This window comes from Pongo pygmaeus, chromosome 11 (assembly GCF_028885625.2).
Source record: "Pongo pygmaeus isolate AG05252 chromosome 11, NHGRI_mPonPyg2-v2.0_pri, whole genome shotgun sequence".
NCBI lineage: Eukaryota > Metazoa > Chordata > Mammalia > Primates > Hominidae > Pongo > Pongo pygmaeus.
This window is the reverse complement of record NC_072384.2, coordinates 125,439,021-125,460,511: the sequence shown is the minus strand read 5'-3', so window position 1 is coordinate 125,460,511 and position 21,491 is coordinate 125,439,021. Positions and strand designations below refer to the sequence as shown.

The 21,491-nt window shown below is 39.1% G+C and overlaps 1 protein-coding gene across 5 annotated transcripts in view; it reads left to right on the top strand.

The window, feature by feature from the left end:
- The window catches only part of DOCK10 (dedicator of cytokinesis 10), a 274,133-nt gene that overhangs the window by 116,768 nt on the left and 135,874 nt on the right, over positions 1–21,491 (top strand). For all 5 annotated transcript variants that reach the window (XM_063648413.1, XM_054477379.2, XM_063648412.1 and 2 more), the window contains exon 3: positions 8,719–8,808. In XM_063648413.1, coding sequence (XP_063504483.1) covers positions 8,719–8,808 — 90 coding nt within the window. The remainder of the gene's footprint in view (positions 1–8,718; positions 8,809–21,491) is intronic.

The window sequence follows — 21,491 nt, the reverse complement described above, 5'->3', positions numbered from 1 at the left end:
GCAAATGGTATATGGGGACTTCTAGACTCAACCACAAGGGTCATTCTAGGAAAGGAAGCAGAAAGATTTGAATATGTTTTAAACTGCAAATCAGTAAGGTCATGAGTTTTCTTTTTTTTTTTCTGAGACAAAGATTAACATTTTATAAGAATCTCAACCTCTTTTAAATCTGTGGCTTTTGAGCCTGAAAAGCAGGCTTTTAAATGGCTCGTGGTGTTCATGTAAGAACATTGTAATTGCAATTTGAAAACTGAGTAATAGTCTTTGTCGAATTGGATTCTTTCTATATTATAATATTCCTCTCATTTACAAGCTAATGAAGTTAAGATTTGGAAAGGCTGTTGTTCAAGGAAATAGAGCAACTGGAAGGACAAACAGCTAACATAAGCACCTTGACTTTTACTATTAGTTTCTGTCTAAACAGCATGCTTTTGGCCGATGCTTCTTAGAAAAAAAAGGCACACAAGTTGGGGGAAATATTAACTTCCTGAATCCCACAGTGAGTGATGCCATTAGAAAATAAGTACTGTAGTGAAACAGTTCTGGTTGTTTATTTCATTTCAGTAAGAATGTGTGTGGAGACCCTGGTCTGTATTCGATTGAGCTAAGAATGTATGTCCACACCAGACTTGGACACAAATGTTCATAGAAGCATTATTCATAATAGCCCCAAAATGAGAATAACCCAAATAATCTATCAACTGATGAATGGATAAATAGAATGTGGTATATCCATAAAATGGAATGTCATTATTATTCAGCCATAAAAAGGAATGAAATGTTGATACATGCTGCAATTTAGATCAACCTTGAATGTATTGTATTAAGTGAACGAAGCCAGTCCCAAAAGACCATATAGTCCCTGTATATGAAATGTTCAAAATAGGCAAATCCATAGAGACAGAAAGGAGATTAGTGGTTGCCATGGGCTGGGGAGATGGGAAAATGAGAAGTGAATGCTAGTGGATATGGGGCTTCTTTTGGGTATGATGAAAATGTTCTATAATTAAATCATGGTAATGGTTGCACAACTCTGTGAATATATCAAAAACCACTCAATTCTATACTTTTAAAGGATAAATTTTATGACAGATCAGTTATATCTCAATTAGATGGTTTCTTTAAAAAGCCATTCTATGTATTAGGTTAGAGGTGGTGCACGTAATCACAGGAAGGATACAAAGCAATCATGAAAACATATATCTAGATATGAGCACTTTACTCTTTAAAAGGAATGAATGGAACATAGCAAAGGAGTAATAAGGAACATGGCAAAACTTATTTTACAGTTGGTATATTTTACCCCCAAAGCAGATGTAATGTGGCTTGCTTATAAACAATAAAACACACAGGTAAAATGACTGGCTGAATTCATCAGCAGCATAACCTTTGGGCCTAAAATATTCTATAGGTAAGCTGCACACTTCATGTGTGCTACAGAGAGTAAATAATAACATTCAGGGAAGAGAAATGTGTGTTGGATGAATTAGAAAGCTTTTCAAAAGGAGCTGGCATCTATACAAAACCTGAGATTTTGAAAGAATGAGGAAAGAAAAAGACTTTTGGAGAGGCAGAGGAGCATGGGAAAAGGCCCTGTGCAGGAATGAGGTTGGCCCTGAAGGAGAAATGCAGGCAGCCAGGTGGGATGGAGCCGGTGAGAGCTGGCCGTGCTGGGCCGCTCTTCAGTCCATTTCTCTTCCATAGACCATGTCTGCAGTTCTCACAGCAGGCAGCCGTCTTCACTGGGCTTTCTTGGATGGTAAACTCAGACCACAGACCGCAGAGTCTTTGCCAGGGGGAGGTCCTGGTGCAGTAGGTGTCTTTATATTGTTGGAGCAACTCGTTTCTATTAATGCTCACATCTTCCCATATGTAGAATGTTTGGTCCTCACCTCTTTAGAGGAGATGAGACATGTTTTGGGGCCTGGAAAACAAGTCACAAAAAAGAAGTGAAATGACTGGCTCAGTAGTTTGTCAATCCAAGAGTAAAACACCTTGAACATCTTATAGAATTCTATCACTACTATATACCTAAATACTACGACACTGTGTCTTCATGCTTAACTTGGCTGGAATGACTGCTATCCAGTAATAGACAACTGTTCATTATTTGTGTATTTGCCATACGGTTTAACCCCAGCAAAACAAGAAGGGCCTTCCCTTTAAAGCACAAGTCAGGTACTAAAGTAATATTCTCATGTGTTTAAACAATAAGTGAAATAAAATCACAACAATACTCTTCTGAATGTGGTAAAAGATGTTTTTCAAGCAGCTAATGTAATCTAAGGACATTCTCTAATAGAATAAAAGGCAATATCGATGTCTGAGAAATTTAGGTTAAAATCACTTTTAAACACATGCTGAGGGTCATTAATCACGAAGTTTTAGTTAATAGTTCTTGTTGTGAGGCTTATAACTCCCCAAGCTTAGATTGATTGATTACTTTAAACACCATCATTTTGTCCTCCTTTTTGAACAGGGGGAAGCTGCAATACTGTCAGAGGAAGCTTTTCTCAGCCCCAAGATAGGAAAAGCAGCCCTTTTTTAGACTTTTACAGTGACCTTTGGCCAATTGAGAGATGGTCCTGATGTGCTTGGAAGGAAGTCTTCTGTAGCCAGTGTAGCAGCAGATTGGTGGCTGTAACAAAACCGCCAAGGCCACCCACTGCAGGCTACAAGGAACCAGAAAGTGACAGGGCTGCAAGGGAAGATGTCTGAATCTCATGGACCTGAAACTATAAACACAGGCCTGCATGCATCATTTCAGGACAGTTTTTATTTCCAAATGCCTGATCTCTGGACAATAGATAGGCTCCTTATGAAATCCTACCGCCAAAGGAGAAGCTCAGCTGAGTTCCACTGCAGTTTCAGATCCGTTTTATGCTATTGAGCTATACTAATTGTTGACCAGAATTTTATAAAAGAGAACAGGAAGTCTCTTGTGGTCAAGACAATTTGTAGTGGTCTGAAAGCATCTGATTCTCAGAAAAGAAAAAATTCTTTGTAACCATATTAAAACCCTTACCAAATATGATTGTTTATAGTTTTCTTCGTATTTGATCAATTCATTTTTGCTTCAGTGGAGACACATTAAAGAGATCTAAAATGAGAAGTGCCACAGTTTTTAAAGTGGAACTTGTGGAGTCCTTGCACTATTTTTTTTTTTTTTTTTTTTTGAGATGGAATTTCTCTCTTGCTGCCCAGGCTGGAGTACAGTGGCGCCATGTCGACTCACCGCAACCTCCGCCTCCCGGGTTCAACTGATTCTCCTGCCTCAGCCTCTCGAGTAGCTGGGATTACAGGCATGTGCCACCATGCTCAGCTAATTTTTTTTTTTTTTTTTTTTTGTATTTTTAGTAGAGATGGGGTTTCTCCACATTGGTCAGGCTGGTCTCGCACTCCCAACCTCAGGTGATCCACCCGCCTCAGCCTCCCAAAGAGCTGGGATTATAGGTGTGAGCCACCGCGCCTGGCTCTCCTTGCACTTTTTCAGACAAATGCTCCAGTATTATAATAAAATACAACTAAGATCAATAGCACGTTATGGGCATGCATCATACATGCATTCTCTTTCCTATACCTTGTGTAACCTGTACAAGATATTACATGTGCAATAACTGCACATATTGTAAAATAATATTTTAGATTTATCACATGGTTCCAAGAGCATGATTCAGCCTGTTGTCTTATTTAGTAAAAAGTCAACATCATTTTATAACAAGAGATCACCAGGCATTGTACACATGATTTAGCAATTTTTATAACCCGACCTGAATGAATTCGCAGTCTCATAAATTGGATGTGAACATTACCTTATGTATTTGGGGGCCTATCTGAATATAGGACATTACTAATCTAGTGGCCATGTGACTACTGTTATGGGGAACCCAAGCCTACATTCCAGAAACTTACCAATAAAACAAACAAACAAAAAGCTGCTTAAATCAGCTAAGTGTTCACGTTATTATTATTATTTATTGAAACAGAGTTTCGCTGTTGTTGCCCAGGCTGGAGTGCAATGGCATGATCTTGGCTCATTGCAACCTCCACCTCCCAGGTTCAAGTGATTCTCCTGCCTCAGCCTCCTGAGTAGCTGGGATAACAGGTGCCCGCCACCACGCCCGGCTATTTTTTGTGTGTATATATATATATATATTTTAATAGAGATGGTGTTTTGCCATGTTGGCCAGGCTGGTCTCAAACTCTTGACCTCAGTTGGTCTGCCCACCTTAGCCTCCCAAAGGGCTGGGATTACAGGCGTGAGCCACTGTGCCTGGCCCACTTTATTTTATTATGTCACAGAGCAGTGATTGTAGTGGGACAGTAAGTTTACTACATAGATGGAACACAGAGTGGTTGTGTCACATGCAAAATACGATGGAGCCAATTTAGATCTTATTATTTACATTTTACTTAATTATAAGCTTAATTCTGAGCCATGTTACTCTATTCTCCCTCAGACTTAAAGTATTTTTTTAAAAAGTCAAGAAAGCAATGGAGACTCTAGTGGAAAATGAAAAAGAAGAATAGCTTGCATTTTTGTATAAAAATTTTATTAATAATGGCCATAATATAGAATTTTTTTTAATTAGAAAGAAAAATGTCTAATGTTCCCAGTAGATTATAATATGTAATATTCCCTGGAAACCAAGCAAGTAACACCATATATCTGTAAATTATCCATCCAAATAGGAAACAAAGGCATCCCAGATCATTTAAATTCAGCAATAATCCCCAAAACTCAATTTAGGCATGGTTCTTAATATTCTACTCCAAAACTTCAATATAGTTTATTTACTATTTATCTTCTAACAGAGTGAATAGCATAAAATAAGCAACTGGAAGAAGGGAACTCTAAAGGAATTAAAAATGTAAAATGTAGGCCAGGCGCAGTGGCTCATGCCTGTAATCCCAGCACTTTGAGAAGCCAAGACAGGCAGATCACTTGAGTCCAGGAGCTGGAGACCATCCTGGGCAACATGGTGAGACCCCGTCTCTACAAAAAAAAAACAAAAAAAAGTGAAAATTAGCCAGGCATAGTGGTGCACACCTGTAGTCTCAACTACTGGGGAGGCCAATCGCTTGAGCCCTGGAGGTCGAGGCTGCAGTGAGCTGTGATTGTACCACTGCACTGCAACCTGGCCAACGGAATGAGACCCTGTCTCAACAACAACAACAACAAAAAAGTAAAATGTAAATAATAAGATCCAAATTGACTCTATCTTACTTTGCATGCAAAGCAACCGCTCCCTGTTCCATCCGTGGCACTATGCTTGCTCCCTGCACCTATGCCTGGTTTGAATTGGTAGCCACAGCCTCTTCTGAGCTCTGTTTATACAGCTGCAGTCAAATCCTGGAGCAAGTGCAGTGGCCCAGGGAGCTCAGTCCATAGCTGTGCTTTAGGGCGAGCATTCATTTTCACCATTGATGTATCTAGATCCTACTTTTCTCATTATTTTTCATCCTCTGATCTTGTTAAATCTACATGACATTCTTCCTCTTTCACAGGATACAAACCCCGTGCTTCCCAACATGCATGTGCACATGCACACACACTCACACCAACACATCACACCCTTCACACGTGGACAGACACACGCACACTCTACACACGCACCACAACACTCACCACACACATTCACACCACATATACACACTGACACATCACATTCAATCACACGTGTACACACATACATATGCAGACACACTCCACACACATTCACATACCAGACACACCACGCACATTCACACCACACATACACACTCACACCACACACACACACTCACACCACACATACACACCACCCACACTCACACTGACACATCACACCCATTCACATGTGTACAGACATACACATGCAGACACACTCTACACACATTCATATACCACACACACCACACACATTCACACCACATACAGACACACATCACACTCATACCACACTTACACCACACACTCACACTGACACATCACACCCATTCACATGTGTACATACACATGCAAACTCTGCACATATTCACATACCACACACACCACACACATTCACACCACACGTACACACACCACACACACACTGACACATCACACCCATTCACAAGTGTACATACACATGTGACACACTCTACACACATTCACATACCACACACGCCACACACATTCACACCACACATACACACTCACACCACACACACCACACACACACTGACACATCACACCCATTCACATGTGTACAGACATACACGTGCAGACACACCTACACACATTCACATACCACACACCCACATACATTCACACTACGCATACACACCACACACACTCATACCACACATACACACCACACACATACAAACACACCACACACCACACATATACATGCCACACATACACATAAACTCAGCACACATACATACACACACTCCCCACACACACACACACACACCACACAGACCACATATACACTCACCACACACACACCGTGCGTATATACATCACACATACACATACACTCACCACAAACACACACACCACACATACACACACTTATACCACACACATTTACACCACACATACACACCACACATACCACACACACCATACACACATTCACACCACACATACATATACACACACTCACACACATGCCACACACACACCACACACGCCCACATTCACACCACACATACACTCACACCACACATACACTACCACACTCACATTACACGTACACATGCACTCAAATGCAACACTCTCATGTATACACACTAACACACTCCACACATACTCATTGCACACACACACTACACTCAATTGCACATGCTCACAGATTCAGACCACACTCATACTCACACCATATACACACCACACACACCACAAGTACACACATACACACACACACCTCACATACACACACACCACACACACTCATACCGCATACACATACACACCACACGCTCTCACACATATACACATTCATCACACACTCTAACACTACACATACACATACCCACACACACACCACACCACACACTCACCACACATGCTCACATAACACATACACTATACGAACACACGCACTCAAATGCAGCACACTCTCATGCACACACACTCCACACACTCATTGCACAGACACACCCACCCGATTGCACATGCTCACACACACACACACTCCCCACACACTCATATATGCTCCCACACACTCATCCTCTTATGGAACACACATGTACACACAGTCAATAAATTCAACAAAGAATCATTTAGGTATCCTACTAGCACTGAGGTTATAAGTGAACAAAATAAAATGTCGTGCAGTTACCGAGCTTACATCAGGAGTGAAGAAAGGAGAGATTTGGAGAAAATAAGAGTCCAGGATTGGAAGAGAAGGAACGACGGGAAGGACGCCACCCTTGGTGGCAGAGCTGCCAGCAAGGGCTGTGAAGTCGGAAGACAAAACTCCCTTGACCCCTCCCTACCCATCTTCTCCAATACTGAGGATGGGTTTGGAGATTCTTATCTGTTCCAACAGCTAATCTAGAGCAGTTTAAATGAATAGCTGTGATTTGGGGGATGTGCAATATACGAGATCTCAGCTGTTGATACCATGGATGTCACAGACTCATCACCTGAGCATCCCTATAACTACTGAGGTGCACAGACTAAAGGAAGCAGATGGTTGGAAATGGAAACTTGCTGTTTTAGGGCATTTCATTCTCCTGTGCTTCATGGGCTGAAGACATACAAGAGGCAATAATCTATGAAATTCTGTTTGTGATTTTTTTTTAAGAAGTACTTAATATTTTAATTAACATATATTCATTTAAAAGAATATTGTTTATTTAGCATGGAAGTTGAAAAAGTTTGCTTATTTCAGCAAAAATAAAGACACCAAAAACACAACCTATTTTTTTCAAGGTTCAGATTTACTAAACACTCTTTCTTCCTTCCTACCACTAACTACGACTACATGTGCACACACAGGCTCACGCACACACGCACAGTTAGCTTCTAAAAGGGACTGTGTTTATCCTTTGATATTTGAGATTATTTACGATATTATTAAAATAATGCTGATTTTGTAAGTTTTCTTCTTCATTTCAAATTTATTTTAGCCTTAGCAGCAATAATAAAAAAGATTCCACTTTGGGAGGCCGAGGCGGGTGGATTACCTGAGGTCAGGAGTTCAGGACCAACCTAGCCAACATGGTGAAACCCCATCTCTACTAAAAAATACAAAAATTAGCTGGGGGTGGTGGTGGGCACCTGTAATCCCAACTACTAGGGAGGCTGCAACAGGAGAATCGCTTGAACCCGGGAGGCGGAGGTTACAGTGAGCCGAGATCGCGCCATTGCACTCCAGCCTGGGCGACAGAGCAAGACTCTGTCTCAAAAAAAAAAAAAAAAAAGATTCCAATAGAAATAAGCTAAATTGAAAACATACAGATGCCTAAATTTTTGTTTCCTGCAAAGGGGGAAACAGCTTAAAACTATGAGCTGCACTAATAAAACAGTAACTGTTGTAAAAATACTAGTACTGGTAATCAAATAAATGTCTACATCTTCTCTCCTAGAGATTAAATTGGGAAGAACTACAGAAGTGTCTCTGTCTTCTGTTAACTTTAAATACTAAGATCTAAAAGACTTCCCTTTTGTGTTTTCAGTGTGCTGGTCTGCTCGACACTTCTAAGCTGGAGGACTCAATTTCTTTTCATTGTTCGTTTCAGGCAGCCACAGTTTCCTGGGATATCCACACGTTGTACTCAACAGTACCTGAAGATGCAGAGCACAAAGCAGAAAATTTACTGGTGAAGGAGGTAAATGTAATGCTTCCAATGCTTTATTTATAAGGCTTTTCCTTTTTCCCAGGGGATTCTCAATGCAATTTACTATTATTATTTTCCTCTCATTTTCGATAGATAATTCCAAATATTCTACCTAGTGGATGTCTTTTTTTTTTTTTTTTTTTTTTTTTTTTGAGGGAGAGTCTCACTCTGTCACCCAGGCTGGAGTGTGGTGGCACCACCTCTGCTAACAGCAGCCTCCACCTCCCGGGTTCAAGCAATTCTTGTGCCTCAGCTTCCCGAGTAGCTGGGATTACAGGCACATGCCATCATGCCTGGCTAATTTTTGTATTTTTAGTAGAGACAGGGTTTCGCCATGTTGGCCAGGCTGCTCTCGAACTCTTGACCTCGAGTGATCCACCCACCTCAGCTTCCTGAAGTGCTGGGATTACAGGCATGAGCCACCGCGTCTGGCCATACCAGGCTAATTTTTGTATTTTTAGTAGAGATGGGGTTTCACCATATTGGCTAGGCTGGTTTCAAACTCCTGACCTCAAGTGATCTGCCCGCCTCGGCCTCCCAAAGTGCTGGGATTACAGGCGTGAGCCACTGTGCCCGGCCAAATGGCCAGATCTTATGTGAACTCAGAGCTAGGGCTCATGTATCACCAAGGGGATGGCACAAGCCTTTCATGAGGGATCCACCCCCCTGATCCAATCCCACCAGGCCACACCTTCAACATTGGAGATTACATTTCAACATGAGATCTGGGTGGGAACACATAGCCAAACTACACCAGGGACTGATAGAACATCTCTGGGTGGACCGTTGACTTGCATTTTATTCGTGTATAAGAGGCCTACAAAACAGCTTCTTTCTCTTCTAACCAGACTCCAGGCGGCTTTAGAGCAGGAACTGAGCCAGTGCATAGCAGCTACTTAGCAGATGTTTACTGAATAAATAAATGATGCTTATCCTTTCCTTATAGAAAATATGGTGATAAAATTTAGCCCAGCACAGGTCAAACTGAAAATAGTGGAATCTAAGTTCAGTCTTGAATCCTGAGAAAGTGGTGTGTCCCAACTAGGAATTCATTAAAGCTGCATACAATAGCAATATCTTTTCTCGGCTCTTAACATATTTATGTTATATAAGCTAGCCTTATTAATGTACATATTAATACTAATATGACAGTACATATTTTCTGTTTTACTGTTCAGTTCAGGTCATTGTTTTATTGGTCTTTTTTTTCCCAATTCCATTATTTTGAATGTATTTCCCAAAGTTCACATTGCATTACCATACCTTTTAAGGAGATAGAAAAAAGAAAAAATGCAGACTCAGATAACATCAGGATATCTGAGAATACTGTTTTCACATTTACTGATAAAAATAGTGTGTGATATCAGTACGATAATATTTTGTTTAGAGTTGCCTTAGAGAAAGTCTTAGCATACAGTAGGGTGTCACTATTCTTAAAAAAAAGTTGGCAAATAATTTTTTATACCAGACAATCAGACTTATTAAAACCAGGTCTGCAATAAATATGTGTTAACTTAGGCAGGATTTGACATTTTTATGACATTGACTTCCTAACGGGGAAATTTAACCAGGTCTTGTGCATTCTTCAGAAATACATTGCATTTTCTTCATAAAGATCTTTAACTTTGTTGTAAAATATATTCTAAGGTCCTTATAATTTTGTCACAAATGTGAGTGGAATTTTAAAACTCCATTTCTTTTTCTTACTGTTAATTACTTAATGAATTAATTTTTACTGTTAATTACTGATATTTTTAAAAAGCTGTTGATTTCCTAATATAAATAACTAGCTTGCTAAACTCTTATCCTAATAGTTTGTATTTAATTTCTTAGGTGTGTAGGCATAAACAAGTAAAATTTTCTTCTTTTCTAATAAGTATATTGTTTCTTTGATTTTTATCTTATTCTATTATTTTATATCCCTAAAACAATATTGAATAATAATGCTAATACCAGGCAATATGTCTTATTCTTGAATTTAGGAGGAGACCTTAGTATCTTTCATCCATTATGAAAGATGGTGTTTTATGTTCGTTTCTGGCGTTTCTTTATTGTGTTTTAAAAGGTGTCTTTCTATGAAATTTTAGAGTGTTTATAAAGACTGGCTGCCCTGTTATCACATGCATACGCATCCTATTAATACAACAGCTTTTCTGTTTTAGTTAGCACTGTAATAAAATCAATGGGCTGTTGTCCTGTGGATCCCTACTTGTATTTCTGGTATAACTTTCTACTTCAAATTGTATTATTACCTTAATACCGAGTTGCCTTCTAATTGTTTTTACTTTATTTCAAATTTTGGAGTTTATATTATGAGTGAAATTTGGCTCTAGTTTTCTTTTTTCCTTTCCTTAGAGAGATGCTAGCTTTAAAAAATAAATTGGGGCACTCTACATCTTTTTCTGTGTTCTGGAATGAACAAATAAACCAGTGAAACAAAAAATATCTAGAACAAATTTAAGTCCATAATATTATTTAAGAAATAGTAAAGATGGCACTTCAAAGTCTCTGGGGAAGAGTGGCCAATTCAACAAATACTACTCAACTATCCATTTTGGAAGAAAATAAAGTTGTGTCCATATCTCATATTACACACAAAAATAAATTCCAGATGAAAAAAAGAATCTAAGTTTTAAAAACAAAGGTTATAGGCCGGGTGCGGTGGCTCACACCTGTAATCCCAGCACTTTGGGAGGCCAAGGCAGGCGGATCACGAGGTCAAGAGATCGAGACCATCTGGCTAACACAGTGAAACCCCGTCTCTACTAAAAATACAAAAAAAAACAAAAAATTAGCCAGACATGGTGGCAGGTGCCTGCAGTCCCAACTACTTGGCAGGGGGAGGCCAGAGAATGGTGTGAACCCAGGAGGCGGAGCTTGCAGTGATCTGAGATTGTGCCACTGCACTCCAGCCTGGGCAACAGAGGGAGACTCCGTCTCAAATAAATAAATAAATAAACAGACAAACAAACAAAATAAAAACAAAGGTTATGAAAATGTAGGAAAACATTTTTAAGTGGGAAGTTAGGGAAAACTGACAGATTTAACCAAATAAAAAATTAAAATTTATATATGACGAATGTACAGTAGCATAAACAGAGTCAAAATAAAATATTTAATCAGAGAAATCATTTGTAACTCATTATGTCTTTTGCTGAACACACACACTCACACACACTCACATATAAATACATACATTCCTAGTATTCAAAATCCTACAAATTAATTTAAAAAAAGACAAATAACCCGAGAAAATATGAGCAAAAGATATGGGCAGGCTGCTTGAAAGAAGAAATGCAGTAGGCTAAGAGGCATACAAGGTTGCTCAGCCTCACTAGTAGTCATGGAAATAGAAATTAAAAAAACAATTTTAGGGAAGAAAAATTTTAAGATAAATACCATTTAGCAATGATAACAATATAGTGAAAGAAACACTGTCACATGATGTTTGAAATACTCATATCTGTAACTTTTGAAATGTAATTCATAAGACATGTATGCTGCATTGGAAATTTTGAATTATCAATTAATAAGGGTGAGGCTAAAATTTTTTCACATTTATATTTTGTAATAATATAAAACAAATAAAAAATTATATCTATTTAAATAGCTTAGTTTTGATGCCCATGATTTTTTTTTCTTTCTTTTTTTTTTTTTTTTTTTTTTATTTGGAGATGGAGTCTTTCCTCTGTCACCCAGGCTGGAGTGCACTGGCGCGATCTCTGCTCACTGCAACCTCCACCTCCCAGGGTTAAGTAATTTTCCTGCTTTAGCCTCCCCAGTAGTTGGGATTGCAGGCGCCCACCACCATGCCTGGCTAATTTTTGTATTTTTAGTAGAGATGGGGTTTCACGATGTTGGCCACACTGGTCTCAAACTCCTGACCACAAGTGATCCGCCCATCTCAGCCTCCCAAAGTGCTGGGATTACAGGCGTGAGCCACCACACCCGGTCTGATGCCCATAATATATTGTTAGGAGAAAAAAGCAAGTTACAGAATTGTAGTATGATATCATGAAAGATATAAAACATATATATATATATATATACATAAATATGTTTATATAAGGCTAGGAAAAGTATAAAAGAATGCACACATCAAACTCAACATTGGCTACCTCACAAGTTTGGGACTCTAGTGGGAGGGGAAAGATTGATTTTCAACTTATATAATTCTCTTTTGTTGTGGTATTACACATAAATTTTGTAACTTAAAAGCTATTTTGGAAAAAATTAGTTAGAATATATTTTTAGTAGAGATGGGCGGAGCTGGGCATGGTGGCTCACGCCTGTAATCCCAGCACTTTGGGAGGCCGAGGCGGGTGGATCACCTGAGCTCAGGAGTTCGAGACCAGTCTGACTAACATGGTGAAACCCCGTCTGTACTAAAAATACAAAATTACCCGGGAGTACTGGCACATGCCTGTAATCCCAGCTACTTGGGAGGCTGAGGCAGGAGAATCACTTGAACCTAGGAGGCAGAGGTTGCAGTGATCTGAGATCATGTCATTGCATTCCAGCCTGGGCAACAAGAGCAAAACTCCGTCTCAAAAAAAAAAAAAAAATGTATTTTTAAATGCTGCCTGAATTGGAAGCAACTGAAGCCTGTTGCCTAAACTTGTCTGCAAAAGTTAAAAATCCAACATAATTCTTCAAGTCATTAGATAATTACCTAAAATACTACTTCAGATTCTTTATTATTATTATTATTGTTTTAGTGTCTTGCTTTAGGATTCCACCTGTTGGGCTTGTCTTTCTGTCATAGCAGTCAATTACGTTCAGCAAGCATAGTCCATTATCAGTCGTTTTTAATCCAACTACAACAGATTTATAAATGTTTCTATCATTTTAGGAACTTTTCATTTCATGGTCCTTTTGCCCTCTTTGGGGGTGTATACAGCATTTATATATTTCCAGTTTTCAGCAGTTTCCAATTGCTCTCACATGAACAAGTGTTCCTAGCTCGTGGCTCTGGGTCTCTAGAACCCAAGGCTTTCAGAGCCTTGGATTTGGCTGCCAGCCTCCTTCAGCTCCCGCCTATTAACACTGCCTCATTTTATTGCCAGGCATGCTTTCAAGATAGGGCCAGTTAGCCCAAACTCTAAATTCTGGGACCATTCAGAACCTCCACCCCCAATCTCTAGATCCAACCAAGGTTTCAAGTGTAGCTACTTTTCCAGGGGAGAGATGGCATGAAAAGCAGATAACTGGATCCATACAACACAAGAGACTTCAAAGGACTATTCTAGGGTTCCCAGAGGCCTTCAGTTTTGCTTGTGTTTCAAGAGCTTCTACCTCACAACTTCAAATGTCCAGATAGATCTTTTCATCTCTCCGTAGTTCTCTGAGAACGTCACCTTCAGCTGAGGACAAGTTGACCACAAAATTTGCCTTTATTTTATTATTGCTCCTGGGGGGAAATTTCTCACCTTCACTTTTGTTCCCATCTTAATTCCCTTTCAACTGCTTGTAGACTTTTCTCTCTTGTACCTTAGCGTCTTACTTTTCTAAGAACTGCTCCAAGGAGAAACCAAGTAGAGTGCCTTTCACCCTAGATCCCAAATATCTGCTAAACTTTCATATTGCAAAGCTCAGGACAGAACATTAAACTCTCTTGGGCAACATGAATGAATCTTCTTATATTTTTTCTCAACTGTATGGATCTAAAATAGAAAAAAGAGAGAGAGAGAGAAAGGAGGAAGCTTGGGACAAAACTATTTTATTCCCTGCTAATTTTTCTATGTCACTAGTACTGAAAACCCTGCAAAAACTCCCATAGTAGTCCTTGATTTTAAGGATAAAGATAAAGTGAAACCTGTGCTTTATAGGATGAGAAGAAGATAAGCCCTCCTTACAAATATCCCGTGATGAAAATGGAACATTAATAGTCAGGCCTAAAGACAGCAGATAAAAAGAAAGAGGTCACCAAAGAGCTGGGCTAAGACTGGGAAATGGTCCCAGGGAATTACACTGCAAAAAGTCTTGACCCCAGTTGCTAATAGCAGCTAACCTTTACTGACTGCTTACTTTGTGCCAGATACACTTCTAAGCCCTTTGCTTGTAGCAATTACAAACATATGTTTGTTATTATCATCATTATCACCTTTTAATAACAAGGAAACTATGTCATAGAAATATTAAGAAACTTGCCCAGCCAGCATTAGACAGCCAGGAATAGACAGATCCAACATCTGGACACATGCCACCAGCCCCGTCCCTGGGCTCCTAACTGCGATGCTAACTGCCAATAGGGTGTTTTGCTATAAGATTGCTATGTTCCTCTGGAAAGAAAACTTCTGTCAGTCTTCACCCTCACAGCCCCACTGTGGTTTCTGCTCAGGTGACTCTGATGCATACAGTCAGTGGGCCACACTTTCAGGAACATTGGCTGGATTTTTGAAACTAGATTATGCTAGCACTGAAATGAATTCATTGACTTTTGTAGAGCTTTGTAGAAACACTTGCTTGACCTACCACAAGTGTATTAAGCAACCTTATTGGTCCACCCTGTGCTAAATTGCCCTGCGGCTCCCTGTGGGGTGGCAAGGGCAAATACCATGGTTGCCAGGCAACAGATTGGCAAGAATCTAGTTTCAACACATCCAGCTCAGTAAAAAATTTGAGTTTTCTCTCACTGCTCTCTACTTTGACAATTCTCAGCTCCTCATGAAAGGCATTAGGCATTCTTTTCTTTTTTTTAATCTTGAATGACATCATATTTTAATGGGAGTTCACTAAAATGAACAGCTTCTTCCTTTTCTGTTTTACCTGTTATTAATTCTCCTCCCTATCTCTTAAATGTAAAATTAAACATTCCCCACACAAAAGCATAGGCTTATTTCACATCCATTAAAACACTGCATGTTAACATCAAGCTCTAGTTGAGTACATAGTTGCTTATACATTGTGTGCATGTGAAAACTTTTGAGAACTCTGTGAAATAGGTATTACTACCTCATTTTACAGCCTAGAAAACAGGCTCCGAATGAATAATGAACTCGCCCAAGTTCACACAGAGCCACAATTAAGGCTCTGCTATCTTTGACATCATATTCCATGTTCTTACACATTTTATTGTCTCTGATCCTTTGATAAGTTCCTTTATACCACATGCTCACTAGCCTGACTGGGTGAGGTTACTTCCACTCCTCGCAAGGGAAGGTATCCTTCATTTTGGCAAACTATTAACCTTTCTGCCTTAGTTTTTCCATCTTTAAATAGGGATATGAAAAATCCTAATGCTGTGATTCTGAAAATAAATATAGCAGTAGTATGAAAACACTTGGAAAACAACTACTGGAGAGCATTGTCTTTATCTGAATCTCGTTAAGTGGCTTAAAATGAACATCCATAACCATAAAAAATATCTAAACACTTCCGTGATAAAACAAGCACCACTCCCACAAGGGGTTTGAGGAGGAGAGGGGGGCAATTAAAGGGATCTAGAAATAGGATGCAAACTTCCTAAGCAAAACTTCTATAACAAAGTTTTTATTTTAATATACACAAAGGGATCATATAAAGTCAGAAGAAAGCTCAGCACACTAATTAAAACCAAGCTCTTGGTTCAGTGTCTCTTAACAAAAGGAGATGAGGGAGCAAAGAATTGAGAATAATACAGTGGCTCAAGAGGGAACAAAGGTCTAGGGACCACTTCAGCTGAATGGCTGAGAGAAATACTGACAAAGTACTAACGTAGCAAGTTACTCTGACGACAAAGCCCTCTCTGATTTCTGGAAACCAACACTGCTGCAGGAGTAGAATAATGGTAAGTGAGGAGACTTCATCCAAGTCTCATTTTGGTCATGGCATAAAACTCTTGGGGACTTACGAGGTATGATAACATTAAAAGAACAGAAGCAGGCTGGTTGCAGTGGCTCATACCAGTAATCCCAGCACTTTGGGAAGCCAAGGCAAGAGGATTGCTTGATCTCAGGAGTTCAAGACTAGCTTGGGCCATATAGTGAGACTCTATCTCTAAAAAAACTTTTTAATTAGCTGGGCATGATGGTGTGCACCTGTAGTCCCAGCTACTCAGGAGGCTGATGCAGGAGGATGGCTTGAGCTCAGGAATTTGAGACCGCATGATTGAGCCATGTGTATGCCACTGAGCTTCAGCCTGGGCAACAGAGTGAGACTCTGTCCATAGAAAAATAAAAAAGAATAAAAGCAAATACTTATCTCTACAGCCACATCTACACATGTACACACACACACACACGATGATGATTATGTACTGTCTTCATCCAAATAGTACTAGGTTACCGGGGCAAGGAAAAGTTCAGATTTTAAGCAAGGGGTTCAAACCAGAAATGAATTCTGGAAAGGAAAAAACAAAAATGAAAACAGGACCCAAGACTAAATGGTAAATACAAATATGATTTAAGGCGAAGTAAATGTTGTTGAAATCTCTAGCTGTCCATAAAAAATACACACACACACACACACACCACTCATTTAAATCAGGGCAGAAGCCAACTTTATGTAGGCACAGAATGTTTTGCAAGAGGCTAGGTCTGCAGGATGTTCCTAAGTGTCTCACACACGTAGAAACACACACACACACATACACACACACATATTCAGAGTCTTTAATTAGCTAATATCCATCAAGACTGTCTTAGAAGGGGATATGAAATGAAACATTTCTAAAATGCATTTGACCATGTAGAAATTCTGTCCATTTTTCTCCAAGTATCTTTAAGAAACACCTTTGAGAAATGCTAATGTAAATGTGATCCAAGGACATCACCAGAAACTAGAGGCACAATGTAGTTCAAGTAAAACAGAATCAACTATTAGGTGAACTGGGGTGTGCATTTAATTCAGGCTGATTCTAATGAAAAAAAAGAAAATATTAAAACCCTCCAGGAGATCAGATAAATTAGTTGTTTTCTTTTCATGGCCTAATCGCTATTCTTTTTTTTTTTTTTTTTTTTTTTTTGAGACGGAGTCTTGCTCTATCGCCCAGGCTGGAGTGCAGTGGCACGATCTCAGCTCACTGCAAGTTCCGCCTCCCTGGTTCACATCATTCTCCTGCCTCAGCCTCCTGAGTAGCTGGGACTACAGGCGCCCGCCACCATGCCCGGCTAATTTTTTTGTATTTTTAGTAGAGACAGGGTTTCACCGTGTTAGCCGGGATGGTCTTGATCTCCTGACCTCGTGATCCGCCCACCTCAGCCTCCCGAAGTGCTGAGATTACAGGCCTGAGCCACCGCGCCCTGCCCTCTATTCTTAATTCTTATTGTTAGCATCAAAAATGTCTACCTGTGTTCAGGGAGGTCATGCAATTCTAAGACACAATTCGGCACAAGCCCCAGTGATGGTTGTTCTATGGACTTACCCTCATACAGCAAATTATAAGTATAAATAATGTTACTCTCAAAGTTTGAAGTAATTAACAATGATCATAAATGTCAGTGTAATACTCTTTTAGCCCTTAAATTTCTCCCTTCATTCCCCTACCTAATTATCAGATTAGCCTTTCTCTTGTCCTAGGGGCAAACGTGAATCCAGTGGCATAAACAAGGTATACAGGACTCTGCTAATTGCAATTCAGTTAGGTGGAGCTAATTATCTTTACAAAGAGTGAAATTATCTTTACAAAGAGTGAAATTTACATAGAAATTTCTTGTCCCACTGATTTACTGTTACTACAGATCACATTATGTGGAAAGCTAAAGTGTATGTGATAAAGAGAATCAACCATTGGATGAAAGATTAGAGGAGGTTCATTATCCAACATGGGCTTAACCACTGGCTAAACACAGTCCCTGCCCTCAAGGTGCATACCATCAGGCAAGAAGTTACAGACCTCCGATTAGATTTCTACAACACACTCTGACAAGTACCCCCTGGAGTACTACTTTAAGGTAAATAAGGCCGGGCGCGGTGGCTCACGCCTGTAATCCCAGCACTTTGGGAGGCCAAGGAGGGCGGATCACCAGGTCAGGAGATCAAGACCATCCTGATTAATATGGTGAAACCCTGTCTCTACTAAAAATACAAAATAATTAGCCGGGCATGGTGGCAGGTGCCTGTAGTCCCAGCTACTCGGGAGGCTGAGGCAGGAGAATGGCATGAATCCAGGAGGTGGAGCTTGCAGTGAGCGGAGATCACACTACTGCACTCCAGCACACTGCACTCCAGCCTGGGAGACAGAGTGAGACTCCATCTAAAAATAAATAAATAAATAAATAAAGATAAACAAGGTCAGGTTTGTGTGTCAGAAGAAACAACTAAAAGCATACCAGAGTATGGATTGGTCAGCTTGGGAAGGAATAAGATTGAAGAAAAATTGGACAGATAGGAAACTATTTGTTTTAATAGTCCAGATGCATGATTACAAAGAGCTGTACTAACAGATAGGAGACTATTTGTTTTAATAGTCCAGGTGTATGATTACAAAGAGCTGTATGGCTATGCGATTGTCCCACTGGTAAAGACCTATTAAGGAGATAGCATTGACAGGAGTTGGGGACTGAAAATAAAGTAAAGAAGAGGAATGTGTTTATGATGACTCCCATAATTATGGCTTGGGCTATTACCTAGATGGTTGTGCCATTCATTTAAATAAGGTGCCCAGAACAGAGTGAAGATTGCTGGAAGAATGAAGCAAGGAAGATAACCTCATTTGCCAACATGCAGAGAGAGACATCCAAGAAGAAGATAAATACATAGGTCTGGAGCACAGGAAAGTGTGGGCAGTTACTCTAGATTTGAAAACTGAGGCTTTAAACCTGGAAGAGTATGCCCATGAACACCAGAGAATTGGGCTGGAGCTGAGAAGGCAGGTCCCTGAGCCACACTCTCACTAAGGGGCAGGCAAAGAGGACCCTGTGTAAGGAATGGAGAAGGAGTGGGCAGAGAGGAAAGCGGGGAACAAGGAGACATCGATATCTCAGAATTAAGGAGGAAGGGTCAATAGCGAGAGAAAGTTCATCAATGGCATAAAATGCCAAAGAAGAATCAAGATGGGGGCTCACTGGATTTGGGTATTGTTGTCCCTTTACTTGCAAAGCATAAACCCACTTCAGGAGTAAACCCAGTAAAAATATTGGAATTCTTCAGGCAGAGTGCCCAATGCATACCAAAGTTAAAAATAGTTCCAAAGGCTGTTTATTGATCTTTAAATTGTGTACCAAAATACTGCTTAATGTATTGCAGAGCAAAATTCTGTAAACGTGAAAAACAATAAGATCCAATAAGTATAATATTGAATATGAAATCTCTTTCTCTTCCTCTTCTTCCCTTGCACATTTGGACTCACACAAGTGGCATTTAATTAATTCAGGAGAAAATTATGAGTATTCAAGATAGGACTTAAGTCCTAAACATAGTGAAGAAAATTACAGAGGAGGGGGAGTTGGCTATAATTTAAAAGTACTTCATGCTGCTAATTTTTAACTGAAAGAAATATATCTAACTAGAATGAAATTTATCTTGTCTCAAGAAAACATGGGGAATTTCTGTTTTTACTTTTATAGTTAAAATAATTCTATATGCTCTGTGTTTAATTTTGGACCCCATATTATGTAAGTTGACAAAGAAATCATTCTTTTGGCCGAAATGCCTTTGTTTAGTATACTTTATACTAATTTTTGAATTTCATGTGTAGAATAATGTGCACTCACACTTGCCCATATATAAGAATGTCTCTTACTAGTTGATTTGGAAGAGTGGGTTGCATGTATAAATAAATTAAGTAAAAATGAACGCTGTTTTCTGATCCTGAAACATTGGGCAGCAAATGAATGACTCATATGTATTTATTAACTTTAGACCAGAGCACAGTTATCATGGAGTTTCTCATCCTATAACTAACTCCTATACTGTGACCTCAGGGCTATATGAACAATTAAAATTCCTACAGCACATTGAGAAAAAAATGAAACCACAAACATTGCTTCAAAATTTTTAAAAAGTTACATTCTTTCTTAATAAAATTCATGTAGATAAAAATATTTGTATATGTTTTATTTTTATTTTTTTTTTTTGGGGAGGTTTTGGATTTTTATTTTTTGAAAAATAAGGCTCTTCATTCACTAATGAAGGTCTTGCTGATGAAGATCTTGTTGGAAGTTAAGGAACTTTTTATTTTGTGTGTACTTTTTACAAAATAAATTTAAAGCCATGTTTATTTAACGACTTTAAAAATGTAATGAAAAATTAAGATATTAAAATCTGTTGTCTTACATTTGGCCTAGTTGTGTTCATATGTGGTGATTGTATTCCTATCATGGCCAAAACAAAATGGATTGCCCCAGGTTTTTTACACTAAATGTATAACACTAAAGGTAATAAATACACAAGAAATGATTAAGATAAATTCAAGTGCATGTATTACTTACTGAACTTAGGATAAAATATATCTGGAAAAACAGTCGAAAAATGAAAACAAAATGGTTACGTGTTTCACATTAAGAACTCTGAAGAAACTTATTTTCTATTCACTAAAATTTCTAGAATAATAGTCTTGTTTCCAAATATGAAAACCTCCTCCAATTCTAAATTGGCTTTCGCTTCTCCACAATAAAAATCCCCCTAAAATGTTTGGCAGTAAGTGAGTAAAACACAAATGTACAAGTTAGAGGCCTTGGAGCATAAGAATAAAAAAGAACCATTTTTAAGTTTGAACCTAAAATTTCAATTGCACTGAAAAATTACCCGGTTTT